General features: G+C 43.6%; 2 protein-coding genes across 2 annotated transcripts; one reads left to right on the forward strand and one right to left on the reverse strand.

Moving 5' to 3' along the window:
* On the reverse strand, positions 1-6,157 carry LOC149665118 (uncharacterized). Its single transcript, XM_089842082.1, has 2 exons — positions 6,088-6,157; positions 1-2,339 (listed from the first exon to the last, which is right to left on the reverse strand). Exons 1-2 carry the CDS (start codon positions 6,155-6,157, stop codon positions 1-3), a joined length of 2,409 nt encoding a protein of 802 aa, XP_089698208.1.
* Positions 6,158-11,330: 5,173 nt separating this feature from the next.
* LOC149665119 (uncharacterized) lies at positions 11,331-13,702 on the forward strand. Its single transcript, XM_089842083.1, has 7 exons — positions 11,331-11,339; positions 11,420-11,501; positions 11,570-11,691; positions 11,772-11,853; positions 11,936-12,247; positions 12,290-12,363; positions 13,583-13,702. The coding sequence occupies exons 1-7, from the start codon at positions 11,331-11,333 to the stop codon at positions 13,700-13,702; spliced, it is 801 nt and encodes a 266-aa protein (XP_089698209.1).
* Positions 13,703-14,488: the final 786 nt, after the last annotated feature.

Raw genomic sequence — 14,488 nt, forward strand, 5'->3', positions numbered from 1 at the left:
TTATAGAGAGGCGCTATTCGAGTTGCGTTGTTTGGCAAGAAACGGGGAATAGTAATTGAGGAGACCCAAGAAGGATCGTAGAGTGTCCGCGTCTTTCGGTTCCGGAGCCTCCAATATCGCCGTCATCTTGCACTCTTGAGGGTGAAGACCATGTACGTCCAAGGTGTGACCCAAAAAGTCAATTCTTGTTTGGAAAAACTTGCATTTCTCACGTCTTAGTTTTAATACATGGTCTTTCAAGGTCTGAAGGACGGCATTGAGTCTACTCATATGGTCTTCTACGTTCCGGCCACCCACGAGTATGTCGTCCTGGAATGGTGTCACCCTTTCGATTTTGCTTAAAACCATCTCCATGACCCGCTGAAATATTGCGGATGCGGATGCAATTCCGAAGGGAAGGCGATTGAACCGGAAAAGGCCAAGTGTTGTATTTATGGTGGTATACTTCTTGGATTCTTCGTCTAACTCGACCTGGTTGTAGGCTTCGCGTAGATCCAGTTTCGAAAAATATTTGCATCCGTTCATTTTGGCGAAAATTTCTTCCGCCTTAGGCATGGGGTATTGGTCTATGTGTAATTGTGAGTTGATAGTTGATTTGAAGTCAGCACAGGTTCGGATGCTCCCGTTGGGTTTTTGTACCGCTACTATCGGAGAAGCATACTCGGAGTAATTGACTTTCTCGATAATTCCCTCTTTTTCTAAGCGGCGAAGCTCCTCTTCCACCGCGTCTTTCCGTGCGTACGGGACCGATCTTGCTTTACAATTCTTCGGTGTGGGGTTTTCCTTCATATTGATATGTGCTTGTATTGCTTTTAGCTTGCCAAGTCCCGGCGTGAAAAGATCTGAATGCGTCTTCAGAAGGTCATTTACGGCAGGATCGGCGTCTTGAACACTGTGGGTCTGTGTTGCGAACGATAGTAAGATTGCTTGGGCCCGTGTTGCGAACAATGGTAAGATTCTTAATGTCGAGTACAACCAATTGCGGCCACAAAGGTTCGGTTTGTTGCCATGAACGACAATGATGGGTAATGTGGCCTGGTGACTTCCGAATGCGACGTGAACATTTGTTTGGCCCAGGACCTGAATCACCTCTCCCGTGTACGATTCGAGTGTTCGTGGAAAAGGGTGTAGATCGCTCTGTTTTCCGAGGAGTTCATAATATTGTGATGACATTATCGTATAACCTGACCCGCTGTCTAATTGGAATGTGATGGGTCTGCCGTTGACTAACAGCTGGGCGATTTCAGGTGGAGGGACATCATCGTTAAGCGTTGTGGATCTTTCGATAGCGTGTATCCTTCGGAGGTTGTGAGAGTCGTTATGTGGTTTGGCCACGCTGATATGGTAAATATCGGTATCGTATTCCGCGAGGGTTGCTGTTTCGTATTGATCTTCGTGATGATTTGCGCCTATATAGTTGGAGGTCTGTGGGTGATGTCTTGATGTGCCCGGTCTGGTTTCTCCCTGCCGTGGTGGGTTCAGGCAGGCTCTGGCTAGATGGCCTTTTCGTTGGCACTTCGCGCAGGTAGCGCTTCTGTAAGGGCACTCAGGACCCTTGTGGGCATTGTTTTTGCACCGTAAACAGGCGCTGTAATCCGGGACGGGTCTATCCTCCCTTTGAGCATGATCTCGAAAATAGTTATATCGGCGTCCTGAGTATGATTTCTGCGAGTTATACGAGTTATACGTATCATAGTTACTTGACTTGCGATGTGGCCCAGAGACATGTGCTATCCTCTCGGCGGTGTCTTCGTCTTTCATCTCTCCCAAGCTGCGCTTGGCGTTTTCCATGCCGACGAGGATGGCTGTGGCCCTTGCCAAGGATAAAGTCTTCTTCTCTTCTTCTTCAGCAATGAGTTTTTGCTGCATGTTGTCGTCGTTTATCCCGAAAATGATCTTGTCAACAATCATGTCGTTTCTATCGTTGAACTGACAGTGTTCAGAGAGATTTTGGAGGGCTGCGATAAAGGCTTCTACTGATTCACCTTGCTGGCGGTTTCGTCGATGAAAGCGGAGGCGGGCGATACACCGAAGTGGAATTGGGTTGAAATAACTGTTGAGGACCGTGACTAGGTCGGAGTACGTTTTCTCGGCGATGGTGTCCGGGCGGATTCGGTTACGGAGAAGCGTGTAGGTCTCGGGGTTTAGGATTGTTTGAAGTACCGCTTTTTTGGTGTCCGCGTCTTCGATTTTATTGGCTTTGAAGTAAAGTAGGCGTTGAGTCGTTCTGCGTATTGTTCCCAGGATTCCGTATGGTTGTCGAAAATGTTTTTTAGTTTTCCTATGATTCCATTTGCCGCCATGTTGGAAGTGTTGTTGTCTAAAGTGGTCGTCGAGGTCTATTTTTGTGAATTCCCTTTATGAGCGTCGTCCGTCTTGTTGAACGCGAGGTCTCTTCCGAAATAATTTCTGTAGAAATTTCGGTGTCGAGTATCTCGCCTCCGTCGCCAATTGTTGGGTTCCCCGCGCGGGGCTTATAAACTGATTAGATTAGCGGAGTTGTGTAAATGAGAATTCGAGTTTTTTTACTTAAAACATAACATTTATTATTTCCTTATCGTCATGGTTAAAACATATAGTTATACATGATAGTTCTGCCCCGTAGCTAGTGAGTGACTCCCCCTTATTACCGGCAGGGCCTCGCTATTTATAGTGGTAAGGTAAGGTGGTGCCCTCTGTCCTTACAAACTGAATCAATTAATCAAATAATTTCATGGTTACAACATACGCACAGGCTCTTTAACAAAGCCAAGCGCACGGGAGACTGGGCTGGATACAGGCAGTCCCTTAACACCTACAACAGGGCCATTAAAGCTGCTAAGAAGGACTCCTGGCGGACCTTCTGTGAGCAAGTCTCCAATGTCCCTGCTACGGCTAGGGTCATGAAGATTCTAGCGCACGACAGCTCACATCGACTTAATGCTATTAAGCTGCGGGACGGTGTGTACACTAAGTCTGGGGCTGAGACTCTCAAGCACATGCTGGAGGTCCATTTTTCTGACTCTACTTTTATCAATCCAACAAACCCTGACTCTCTCTACCCTGTCCTGCACAGGGCTAAGAGGGAAGACTGGCTTGTAGCCAGACTGGTTGTCACGATTCCCAAGCTTCGGTGGGCTATCAACTGTTTTGAGCCCTACAAGTCTCCGGGACCCGATGGGGTCTTCCCTCTGCTTTTGCAGGAGGGCTTAGACCACATCGCCTCTCCACTATGCAGGATCTACAGACTCTGCATTGCTCTCGATCACATACCTCGTGACTGGAAACGCTCTAGGGTCATCTTCATTCCAAAGCCCGGGAAGGCTTCCTATCTCGAGGCGAAGGCATTTAGGCCCATATGCCTGACCTCCTTCTTCCTCAAAATGCTGGAGAAGCTGGTGGACAGGTACATTAAAGACGAGGTACTCTCGGTAACTCCTCTCTCTTTTTCACAATTTGCTTACCAAAAAGGCAAATCCACTGAGACGGACCTTCACGGCCTTACGAATTGCCTGGATAGGGCATTCGAGTTTCAGGAAATTTCACTGGCCGTCTTCCTCGACATTGAGGGGGCCTTTGACAAGGTCTCTAGCTCGGTTTTTACTGAAGCTGTTAAGAGATTTGGCATCAGCGACACTCTTGGCCGCTGGACCATGTCCATGCTTACCGACCGCGAGGTGTCGGCGTCCCTCCTTGGGGACTCTCTAGGGGTGACTACCTGCAGGGGTTGCCCTCAGGGTGGAGTGCTCTCCCCCCTGTTGTGGTGCCTGGTGGTGGACGAACTCTTGGGGAGGCTCCAGGGTGCTGGGGGCTGCTGCTGCTTCGGGTATGCGGACGATGTAGCGATAGTCTTTACCGGGAAGTTCCCGGATACTGTTACCGCGCTTATGAGATCTGCTCTCTCTAGCGTGGAGCAATGGTGTCAGGCGGTTAACCTCACCGTTAATCCTGATAAAACTGTCCTTGTTCCTTTAACGAGGAAGAATACTAAGGATCTGTTCAATGATATCTCTTTCTTTGGCCAGGTCCTGACAAAGTCCTCCTACCTGGGGGTGACCTTTGATTGCAGACTCACATGGAAGCCGCATCTTGATCGGTGTATTAAGAAGGCCAAGATGCTCTTCTGGAGGACCAGGAGCTCTGTCGGCCAGACTTGGGGCCTCAACCCCAAGGCTGTACACTGGCTTTATACTGGGATCATCAGACCCATACTATCTTACGGGGCACTTGTCTGGTGGACAAGGGTCCGGCTTAAGACGGTGCAGGCTGCCCTGCGCAAGCTTCAAAGGCTTGCCTGCATTGGTGTTACGGGGGCCATGAGATCGAACCCAACTGCTTCCCTGGAGGTGCTCCTTGACATGCTTCCTCTTCATCTCTTCATTGAGGAGGAGGCTGTCATGGGAGCCTACAGGCTCAACATTAGTGGCTGCTGGGTTCCAAGACTTTGGGATTACAGCCATACGAAGCTCTTTCGGGAGTACGCCGCACTTGAGCCGTCGCTTACGATGTGCTCTGACAAAACCGTTACCAGTTTTGATTTCACTAAGCCATTCAGCATCCACTTCCCCAGTCGAGCAGAGTGGACTAACCTGCTGCCTTTTGGCACTGGGGGTGAAACTATTTGGTTCACCGATGGTTCCAAGACTGATTCCGGCGCTGGCGCCGGCTTTTACTGCCAAACTACAAGGGTCGGCTTTTCTGCTTGCCTGGGCACCTTCGCTAGTGTGATCCAGGCGGAAATTGCCGCGATCTGTTATTGCGCAGATTACTGTATTAACAAAGGGTATACCGGACGGACTGTGAGAATTTATTCTGACAATCAGGCCGCCCTGAACGCGCTGAACCAGTGTCAGATTACCTCTCAACTGGTGCGCAGCTGCCTTGATCTGCTAGCGCGACTGGCATCCTGCAACAGGGTTCTGTTGTACTGGGTGCCAGGGCATAGCGGATATCTTGGCAATCAGCAAGCCGATAGATTTGCGAAAAGGGGTGCGGAGGCCAAGCTCTTGGGGCCGGAGCCGGCCGTCCCCATCCCCTACAGGCACGTAAAACGGTGTCTGCATGACAGGTTGACTGTCATACAAAACCAGCTCTGGCATAACATGGAGGGCCAGAGACAGACAAAACTGTTAGTCAATGGTCCCTGCAGGTCTCGTGCTAGAGACCTAATTTCGCTCAGCATATGGGATATTAGGCTGGCCACCGGTCTTCTGACCGGGCACTGTCGGCTTAATAGGCACCTCCATCTGATGGGTTTTGCCGACGACCCTCTCTGTAGGTCGTGTCAGGAGAAGGAAGAAACATCCGCTCACGTATTTTGCGATTGCGACTGCTTCGCCTCGCTTAGACTAGAATATTTTGATTCACACACTTTGGAACCCTCGCGGGTCTCCTCTATTACAGTGGAGCGAAATGTTCGCTACGCTGTGGCCACGGGTCTATTCAAGGCCTGAACACGTGGGTGCACAATATGCCTTTTGGCATCGGTGCAAGGGCGTGAGCCCCCCTACTCACTAATAATAATAACAAGGCTCTAGGATCTGCGGGACGTACTTGACCTTGCTCAGTGTCGCTAGAGGATGTTGTAGTACTTCTATTTGTATGACGACTTAAACTACTACTAGTTGTATCCTGAATACTAGTAGATGGAGGAAAGGAGAAAATAAGGTTTAAAACTAAGACGTCTATCGGGGCTCTCAATAAAGCGTCAGCTGTCTCATTCTCTACTCCTTTCTTGTGGTTAATCAAAAGTTTGTAGGTACATTGCCATTTAACTAAACGAGAATTCGGTTCCCTGATATTTAATAATCACTGTAAAGCTTGATGGTCAGTGAGAAGTGAGAACTGTAAATTTCCGACCTTCTAAAAAGGGTCTAAATTTCTTAACTGCCCATCTAATGGTCTAAATTTTTTAACTGCCCAACAAATGGCTAAACATTCTATGTCGCTAGTGGAGTACCTAGTTTCTCCATCTTTTAGTCCTGTGCTAGCATAAGCTACTATTTTCTTGAAGTTGGGATAGAAGGGCACCTAACCCTTCATCACTAGCATTTGTAGTTTAAATTCACGGGGAATCCCTTCTAAAGGAAGGTAAAGGCGGAGCCTTACAAATTTCTTCTTTGATTCTTTCTAACGCTCTCTGCTGTTGGTATCCCAAATAAATTTCAGGATTTTTCATTTTAGTTTATTAATAGGGGCTACAATTTGAGAGAAGTGATTAATAAACCTATTATGCCATTCTGCGATTCCTAAAAATCTCTGAACTTCCTTGATATTTCTAGGCGGTGGGAATTTCTTAATTGCTTCAATTTTTGAAGGATCTATATGCAGTCCTTTTTCATTAACTATGTGACCAAAAATAACTCCTTCTTTTTGAGCAAACCAACATTTTTTAACTGAAGGGTGAGACCCGCTTCCTTTAATCTATTTAGGACATATTCCAAACACGTCAAGTGCTGATTACAATCCTCAGTTCCTCACTAAGAGAGATTAAATCGTCTAAATAGTCAATTAACTGAAAGTAATCGGCGTCTCTAAAACTCTCGTCGATTAAACGTTGGAAAGAGCAAGGGGCGTTACAAAGCCCAAATGGGAGTACGTTAAACTCGAATTTTCCCATATGAGTCACGAAAACAGTTTTTGGTCTACTTTTAGGGTGCATTTCCACTTGCAAATACCGGATTCTAAGTCAAGGCTAGTGATAAATTTAGGTCTTCCCACTCTAGCTAGCATATCCTCTATATTAGGCAGGGGATAAGGGTCCTTTATGGTAACCTGATTTAGTTTTCTATAATCAATACAAAATCTATAGGGTTTACCCCGTTTTGTTTGATCAACTAAAACAACGGGCAAAGCCCAAGGAGATACTGAGGGTCTAATGATCCCGTCATCTAACATTTCCCTAACATGTTGTTCTATTATTTTCTTCTTCTGATCATTTACACGATAAGGTTGAGATTTTATGGGCGGACTATTTCCCGTATGAATCTCGTGGAAGACTAGTCCTGTTCTTCCAACTTTATCCGAAAATAATTCAGGGAATTTTAACAAAAGGGATTGTAATTGATGACGTTGGTCATTAGAAATAGGGGCTGCGGAAACCGCTTCCCTGATGTTATCTAATATCTCCTGGTTTACTGGATCATTTTCTGATGGAATTGAAAAAGGGATCTTCAAATTACCCACTAAACAATGTGAAGATTCAAAATCTAATTTGACCCTATATTCCTCAAGGAAATCTTGTCCCAATATAAAGTCACTAGTGAGGGAATTAACAATGTAGAATTGAAATTTGAAATAGTTTTCATTCCCATTATCTTTAAGAGAGAAGTCAAATTCGTGGGAACCTTTGGTAAACGTATAACGGCCGTCGCCCCAAACTACACAATCTAAATGTTCATCTTCAGGTAATTCTGAAGAGTTTCTAAATTTACAAATCTTTTGCCATTGATCTAAACTGACAAAAGAGGCATCAGCCCCACTATCTAACTTAGCGTGAACTGTCGCGTGTTCATAAGTAACGGGAATGGTAACCCTTTTATAAACTGAACCTTTCCTGACGGATTCAATCCTCAGGGCACCGGGAGAGGGACCACGTGGGACCTCTCCCGTCTGGGCTTCCCCCGACTTGCTAACCTTTTTTTCTTGACAGTCGGGTGCTAGATGACCTGGTTTTAGGCAATTATAACATGTGATAGTACGTGTAGAGGGGTAGGACAAGGCCAATTGACGACCAGGAGATTTTGGTCTCTGATTATTATATCTAGTAAAGGATCTTTGACCTCTATTGGAGCTGTTAACCTTAGCTTTGGCTCTAGAGTCTAACGGTTTTAAGGGATATTCCCATTGAGGAGAAGTAGGAGGATTACAAGGGCTTTGACAATGCCCGGGGGAATACTGACTATGGGCGGAGCCCATATTAGCTGGGCCAGAGGACTCAGCTGTAACCTTAGGTTTAGGGGGTGATCTCCTCTTTTCCCTTTTTTCAGCATTCTTTTTCCTAACTTCGATATCCTTTTCAATTGTTTTACAGGAATTTCTTAACTGTTCCATTGTACTAAATTGCAAGAAAAGGAGAGGAGTTCTTAGTTCATCTTTCAAATTGCTTTTAATAATAGGAACTAACTCCTTTTCTGAAAGAGGATGAGTCATCCCTAAATTTATGTTCATTACATCCCCGAAGAAATCCTCTACAGATTCTTTATCTTTCTGACTCCTATGGGAAATCTCTATTTTAAGCCTAGAATCAGCTTCAGAATCTCTAAACTGAGCCTTAAAGTGCATTTTAAAGGTCTTCCAAGCTAAATGAGGATGGGCAGGGTTTGCATTACAAATATCGTCATACTGACGGATTACATCGCTGTACCAATACAAAGCATGCCCTCGTAGAAGGAGAGGCAACGCCGCTAACCTGTCTTCATTTGATAGCTTGTGAAATTTAGCATATTCCTCAAAAGCAGCTAAAAACTCTGAGACATTATCGCTAGAAGATCCCATAAACGCTAACCTTTCCGGCGGTTCAATAGAGACTTTTCCCGTCTGAGGAATTGTACTTCTATTTATTAATCTGGGTAGATCCCTAACTAATTTATTCAAACTAGTAGCTAGCTATAGCTTTATTTATTGTTACTTTTTGGGCCACGGCATTAGCCTGTGTGGTGGAATTATCTGCCAAAGTTTGGAGTAAAGATATTATAAAGGATCTTAATTCCTCATTAATAGTATCTTGTCCTAATTGAGGGATTTTTCGAGATGGAGACATGTGAGTTCCGGTTGTTTTAACTCTAGGATTAGGTAAGGTGTTAGCAAAACGAACGCTAGGCTTAACACTTTTGGACGCTGATTTAGGAGGAACAAGGGAATCAATCCCAGTTTGAGGAGGGAAATTTGAGGGAGTTGAACTTTCCTGGGGAGCGGGAATGCTCTTATGAGGAAATAATTGATAGGGAGAAAATCCCAATACTGAAGAGGCGGCCGTCCTCTTACTTGTATCAGCATCTTCTTCATCCTTCTCTTCTTCAAAGCGAAGAATCCGGTTAAAATCCTCCAAAGGATCATCTGTTTCTGGCGGTGCTAGCGTGTCGCCATCGTCCCCCACAGAGGCAAACAGATCTTCCTTCGGATTATCTTCCCCTTTATGTAAAGTAGAATCATCCTCCTCATCCTCAGATATTCGAGACGGCCTCCATGTGTTATTGTCCGAGTAGGCCATTATTTATTTAAGTTAAGTTTTACAATAATCAAAATAGTTAAACCAGTTAAGTTTATACAAAATAAACAAGTATGTTATCTCAATTCAATACAGAAATATAAAGATAATTTTATTTTTAATTTATTATTTAAATTTGTCATGATTAGTTAAGATTTAATTTAATAATCTTTAATCATTTATCAATGTGGAAGCCAAGGCTTAACTCCACGTAAGGGGGTGGATATACCGACAATGATAAACAGTTTTCTACGGGACTGACCAAGGCTTAAGGTATATTCTCTTTCGAGTCGAGTCCCTGTTCGGGCGCCTTTTATGTAACCCTCAATAGAATTTAACTAAATAGGGAGATTCTCCCGAGGGCCATAAAAATGAATTAAAGACAACTTACTTTAATTATCCAAAATCAACAACAATTTTATTTCAGTTAACTGATATAGGGATAAACCGGTAACTGAACTAGTACAATATTCGCTCCGTCTTAGGAGAAATCATAACAAGAACTGATAACAAAATTCTTAATAATTATATATTACAACTGTGGAAGGGGGAGTTGCTTGTAACATGGAGGCTAGATATGCCCTGCCAGAACCAAGGAGTGGAAGCTCCAGTGATTCTGACAGCCATGTTACACTATGTTTAATTTCAAATGAAAATATGTTAAAGCTTAGATTAGGGCCTTTGCCAAAATAGCGTAAAAATGTGCTGTTTTGGCCGTTATCTGTAACAATTTTGACAAATCGCTATCATCCTTACTCTACAACGTAACCAAGAGTTAAGGGAACAAAGGATAATAAAAATGACAAATCAGAATAATGTATACAAAGGTCTTCTCAAATATGCTACTATACAATGGTCTAGAGCTCTATACACTCTCCAATTACAAACAACCAATGAATGAGTGCCATGAGTAACGTCACTACGCGAAAAACAAGCTGGGCGGTATTTCGCGGCTAGTTTGAATTTCAAAATATCTAACGTACTTTTCTTAATTTTCAACGTTTTAATTCGATTTATTTTTTGGCACACAATTTTATCACATTTTTTTACCTAAAACTACCCTCATCTTGTACTATTCGGAAAACATAGAGTATCTCCCCGGTTATTCGTTGATACGTCGTGATCGTTCTGGTCGCCCGGGAGGCGGTGTCCTCATATATATTGTTTACCATGACCTGCCCCTTCCCACTCAATATTCTGAAGCGATATGGGTCGAACTTAAACCCCCTACCTCTTGCTCATGGTTGACACTCGGTTGCGTTTACCGTCCACCAAATACTACGCAAACCGACTCCATAACACTCTTTCAGGATGTGAAATTCATCTCCGACCGTCGCAGTGAACTTATCGTCACTGGGGACTTCTATATCCCAGGAATCTTTTGGACTACTGTCACTCCCACGTTAGGATCCTCCCCCCACACTGAATTCATCGATCTTCTCCACTCTGCAGCTCAACATTAACACGTAACTTTCCCCACTCGCCTTGGCCAATGCAATTCGTTGTGCCACAATATACTTGACTTATTCTTAACCAAGGCCAATGTGTGTCCGATCCTTACGTCACTACCCCCTGTTGGTGGCAGTGACCATGTAACAATCTGTGCGGAGTACCCCTTAGCTAGCGTTGCTCCTCCAGCCATAAAATTTAAACACGACTTTGACTTCAGTCGTGCTGACTACAAACAGCTAAACCTACTCCTCGCTACCAAAGGCTGGTCCCCTCATGCCGCTCTCCCTATTGAAGACGCATGGACCTTCTTCAAAGACTACCTCTTCGCCTGTGTCTCTAAGACTGTCCCTCTGTACAACCATTCGGCCCGCCGCCCCCAGGGCCTTGGATCTCGCGTTCAGCTAAGCGTGCCGTTCGGAAAAAAGAACGGTTATGAAAAAATCTTCGCCATGCTATCTGTACTGGTAACCATACCGCCCTTGACCGATTACAGCCCATCTACGGACTTCAAGTCCGCCAGGTCAAATCTCTTTTACGGGGAGCTAGTGTTGACTTTCAAACGCGAAAACTTTCTGTAGTTAAAACTAACCCTCGCGCTTTTTACCGCTTCATAAATCGCCAGATTCGCACACTGCCGACGCGGCTCAAAATTCGTCTCCCTAACGGTGAACCTACTGACTCCGATGTGGCAATGGCGAAAGTTAGAATATCACATTACCCAAAAACTTTAACTCGAAACCCCCTGATCTAACGGACCTACCCGATAATGTCACAACTCAGATGCCAGACTTCTTCCCCAATTTAATTGGCCTGAAGCTTATCCTAAAACAACTTGACATTAATAGTGCTTCAGGCCCTGATGGTATAGCCAACCGGCTCCTAAAAATTGCGCCGCTTCACTTGCCGCGCCCCTTCTCACCCTCTTTTCAGCTTCCCTAACCTGCGGAACCATACCCTCGGAATGGCGTGTAGCGTCTGTCACCCCGATCTATAAAGGCAAGGGTAGTAGAAGTGACGCAGCAAACTATCGTCCAATTAGTTTAACATCCACTGTATGTAAGGTTCTCGAGAAATGCATTCGCGCCCCTTTAATGCAGTTTTTTAACCCCTTACCTAGTACCTTTTAACACAGCTTTTTCAGTGGGCGCTCTGTGGAGTCGAATCTCCTTTCTGCCTTTTCTACTTGGTTAAACACGTTCAACGAGGGTCACCAGGTAGATGTCATTTATCTCGACATCGCGAAGGCGTTTGATTCGGTTCCCCACCCGCGCCTTTTGGCTAAGTTGCAAACTCTAGGCATATCAAACAATATTCACCGGTGGGTCCAATCCTACCTCCTTCATCGAACCCAAGCGGTTCGCGTTGGTGAATCCCTAAGTGACCTCCTACCTGTGCCCAGTGGCGTTCCCCAGGGCATCGTCGTCGGTTCCTTATTATTCCTAATTTATATTAATGATCTACCCTCCCATCTAACTTCTCCTTTATGTCTGTTTGCTGACGATCTCAAAATCTTCCGTGTTATCAAATCGCATGCTGATGTTCGGAGTTTACAATCAGACCTACACCAACTAGAAGCTTGGTCGGCGCGCAATGACCTCCAATTCAACAGTCAGAAATCCTTGCTCCTTACAGTTTAAAATTCTCAATCAGACCTAGCATTACCCACACCTTACTATGTTGGAGGTTCTAACATCCGACGTGTTGACGAGTGTCGGGATTTGGGTGTTCGTGTCTCCCATAATCTGAAATTTTACACTCATGTCAAGCAAGCATGCAGTTGTGCTAACGGTCTCCTTGGGCATTTGAATTCTCACATTATCTAACATATGTTTGGAGCTGTAAGGCTATACAAGCCCTAGCTCGACGGAGTCTACCCATTCAACCGAATACCATTGGAACGAATCCCATTCGTCCGAAAATTTCTAGGTAGTATTTTAAAATCTAGCCCAATGACGGTTTTCTATTAAAAGGGAATATTTTCCCATTCAATCGAATCCCATTGGAACAAATTCCCTTCAACCGAAAGTTCCAAGCTAGTGTATTAGTTTATTTGATTTCGAAGTGGTCTGTGTCCCACCTTGGTCTGCGTCGGATCGTCACGCAGAAAATCTTCGTTCGAATCTCCATCAGGAAGGTGAGATTATTAAAATCGAATTATAAGTGTAATTCTGAATAATCGAATTTAATTTCCTTGCAGGTGCTGAATTAAGAAGGCGAATTTATAGTTCAGCAGTATTAAGGATTTTACAACGAGAAATATAGCATAGTTAGGTTGAGTTTCAAATTGGATGTTATAGCTGGGGTATTTTATTTTGGTTTTTTAGGATAGGTTGGGTTATGTTAGGATAGGTTGGGTTATGTTAGGATAGGTTTGGTTAAGTTAGATTAGTAATATTTTATAAATCATTTAACAATGTTACGCTTTTTCCAAAGTATTGATGTTTAGCTTCATTGACTTCTCAAATAATATGCCTTTTCCAAATCATTACTGTTATATTAGGTTAGGTTTGGTTTGGTTAGTAATATATTATAATATATTTCCAAAATATGTTTAGCTTCATTGACTTCTCAAATAATATGCCTTTTGCATTTGCAAAACATTACTGTTATGTTAGGTTTGGTTTGGTTATGAGGACGTATCTTCCTCTTTGGAGCGGTTATACACTTCAAGGTAGTGTATCCCTTATGGAATGAAAAAATAAATTAAACTATCAAATTCTACTCTGAGTCTTTTTGGGTATGCAATATTGGGCTAATTGGAATAGGAAAATTGGGAATTGGGTTGAATGAGGTTTGGGTAAATGGGAATTGGGTGTTTTAAATTGAGTGAAATGGGGGGGGTTACCTTAATTAGTACCCAAAACGTTATAAGTGCAATATGATATTTTTCATATATTTACGTACAAAATATAAAAACATTAATTGGCTAAAACATATTTATAGAAAGATAAAGGCTTTTTAGACCAATTACTGCAAGAATTTACCGCCAAATTCGGCTACATTTCGGTCGAATGGGATTCTGTTGAATGGGTTTCTGTCGAATGGGCCAGGAGCAAATTTTAACCATATGGTTACCCTTTTTATGAGACAAGATTTTACATTTAAGCTATTCAGGTCTTTCTATTGTAATTTTGATACATTCCAATAGCACCACAGTTTTTTCAAAGCCTTTAAAACATTTCGGCATGCAATTAATGATTTTTCTCCTAGAGGACCATTTGATTGCGCATTTAAAAACATCAGCAACAATAAATACTGTTTGTTTAAAGTATTTGCGGCAACTGGTATCAGACATATAAAACACAGTAGAAAGAACATCGTACGTCAAATTTAGTTTAATTTCCTTTAAAACGAGAAGAGAAAGTCCTTCAATTGGGATGTGAACTTTAAAATTTATTAACATCGTCATAGATTCCACAAGGGTGTAAAGTAATTTGAAATCGGAAATACCGGTCATACGGTTTAAATCCTTCTCAGTTTTAACTGAATTCATAATACTAAAGGACTCAGAAAAGTAAGTGTTTAGTTTACTGAAACATCTTTTCTCTCCTGATGTCAGCTCACAGACCTCAGTTTCGGAAGAATTCAAACCAAATTCATAATTTGCTTGCTTGTCAATGCATACTGAAGCATCTTCAATTTCTCTTTCTGAATTCGACTGGCTATAAGTCGAAGGTTCTGCATCACTTTTTACCTCTCCGTGTGACGTAGTCCAGGAGAGGTTCTGTAACGGCCGTGTCTGTGTGTCTGTCTGTCTGTCTGTCTGACTGTTGTTACACCCACGTGACCAAGTTCGCAGTTTGCGTATCGGAGCAAACGTGTTCGCCATTTCCGAACTGCTTTCACAGT

This window comes from Phalangium opilio, unplaced genomic scaffold (genome assembly GCF_054372755.1).
Source record: "Phalangium opilio isolate 3A_F unplaced genomic scaffold, DU_Popi_V2 ptg000061l_1, whole genome shotgun sequence".
NCBI lineage: Eukaryota > Metazoa > Arthropoda > Arachnida > Opiliones > Phalangiidae > Phalangium > Phalangium opilio.

Coding starts and splice junctions, on each gene's coding strand:
- LOC149665118 (XM_089842082.1), bottom strand. CDS start 6,157: ATGAAAAATCCTGAAATTTATTTGGGATACCAACAGCAGAGAGCGTTA. Junction 2,340..6,087: donor AAGAATCAAAGAAGAAATTT/GTAAGGCTCCGC, acceptor TCACAAAAATAG/ACCTCGACGACCACTTTAGA.
- LOC149665119 (XM_089842083.1), top strand. Junction 11,502..11,569: donor TAGTGCTTCAGGCCCTGATG/GTATAGCCAACC, acceptor CCCTCTTTTCAG/CTTCCCTAACCTGCGGAACC. Junction 12,364..13,582: donor ACGAGTGTCGGGATTTGGGT/GTTCGTGTCTCC, acceptor ACATATTTATAG/AAAGATAAAGGCTTTTTAGA.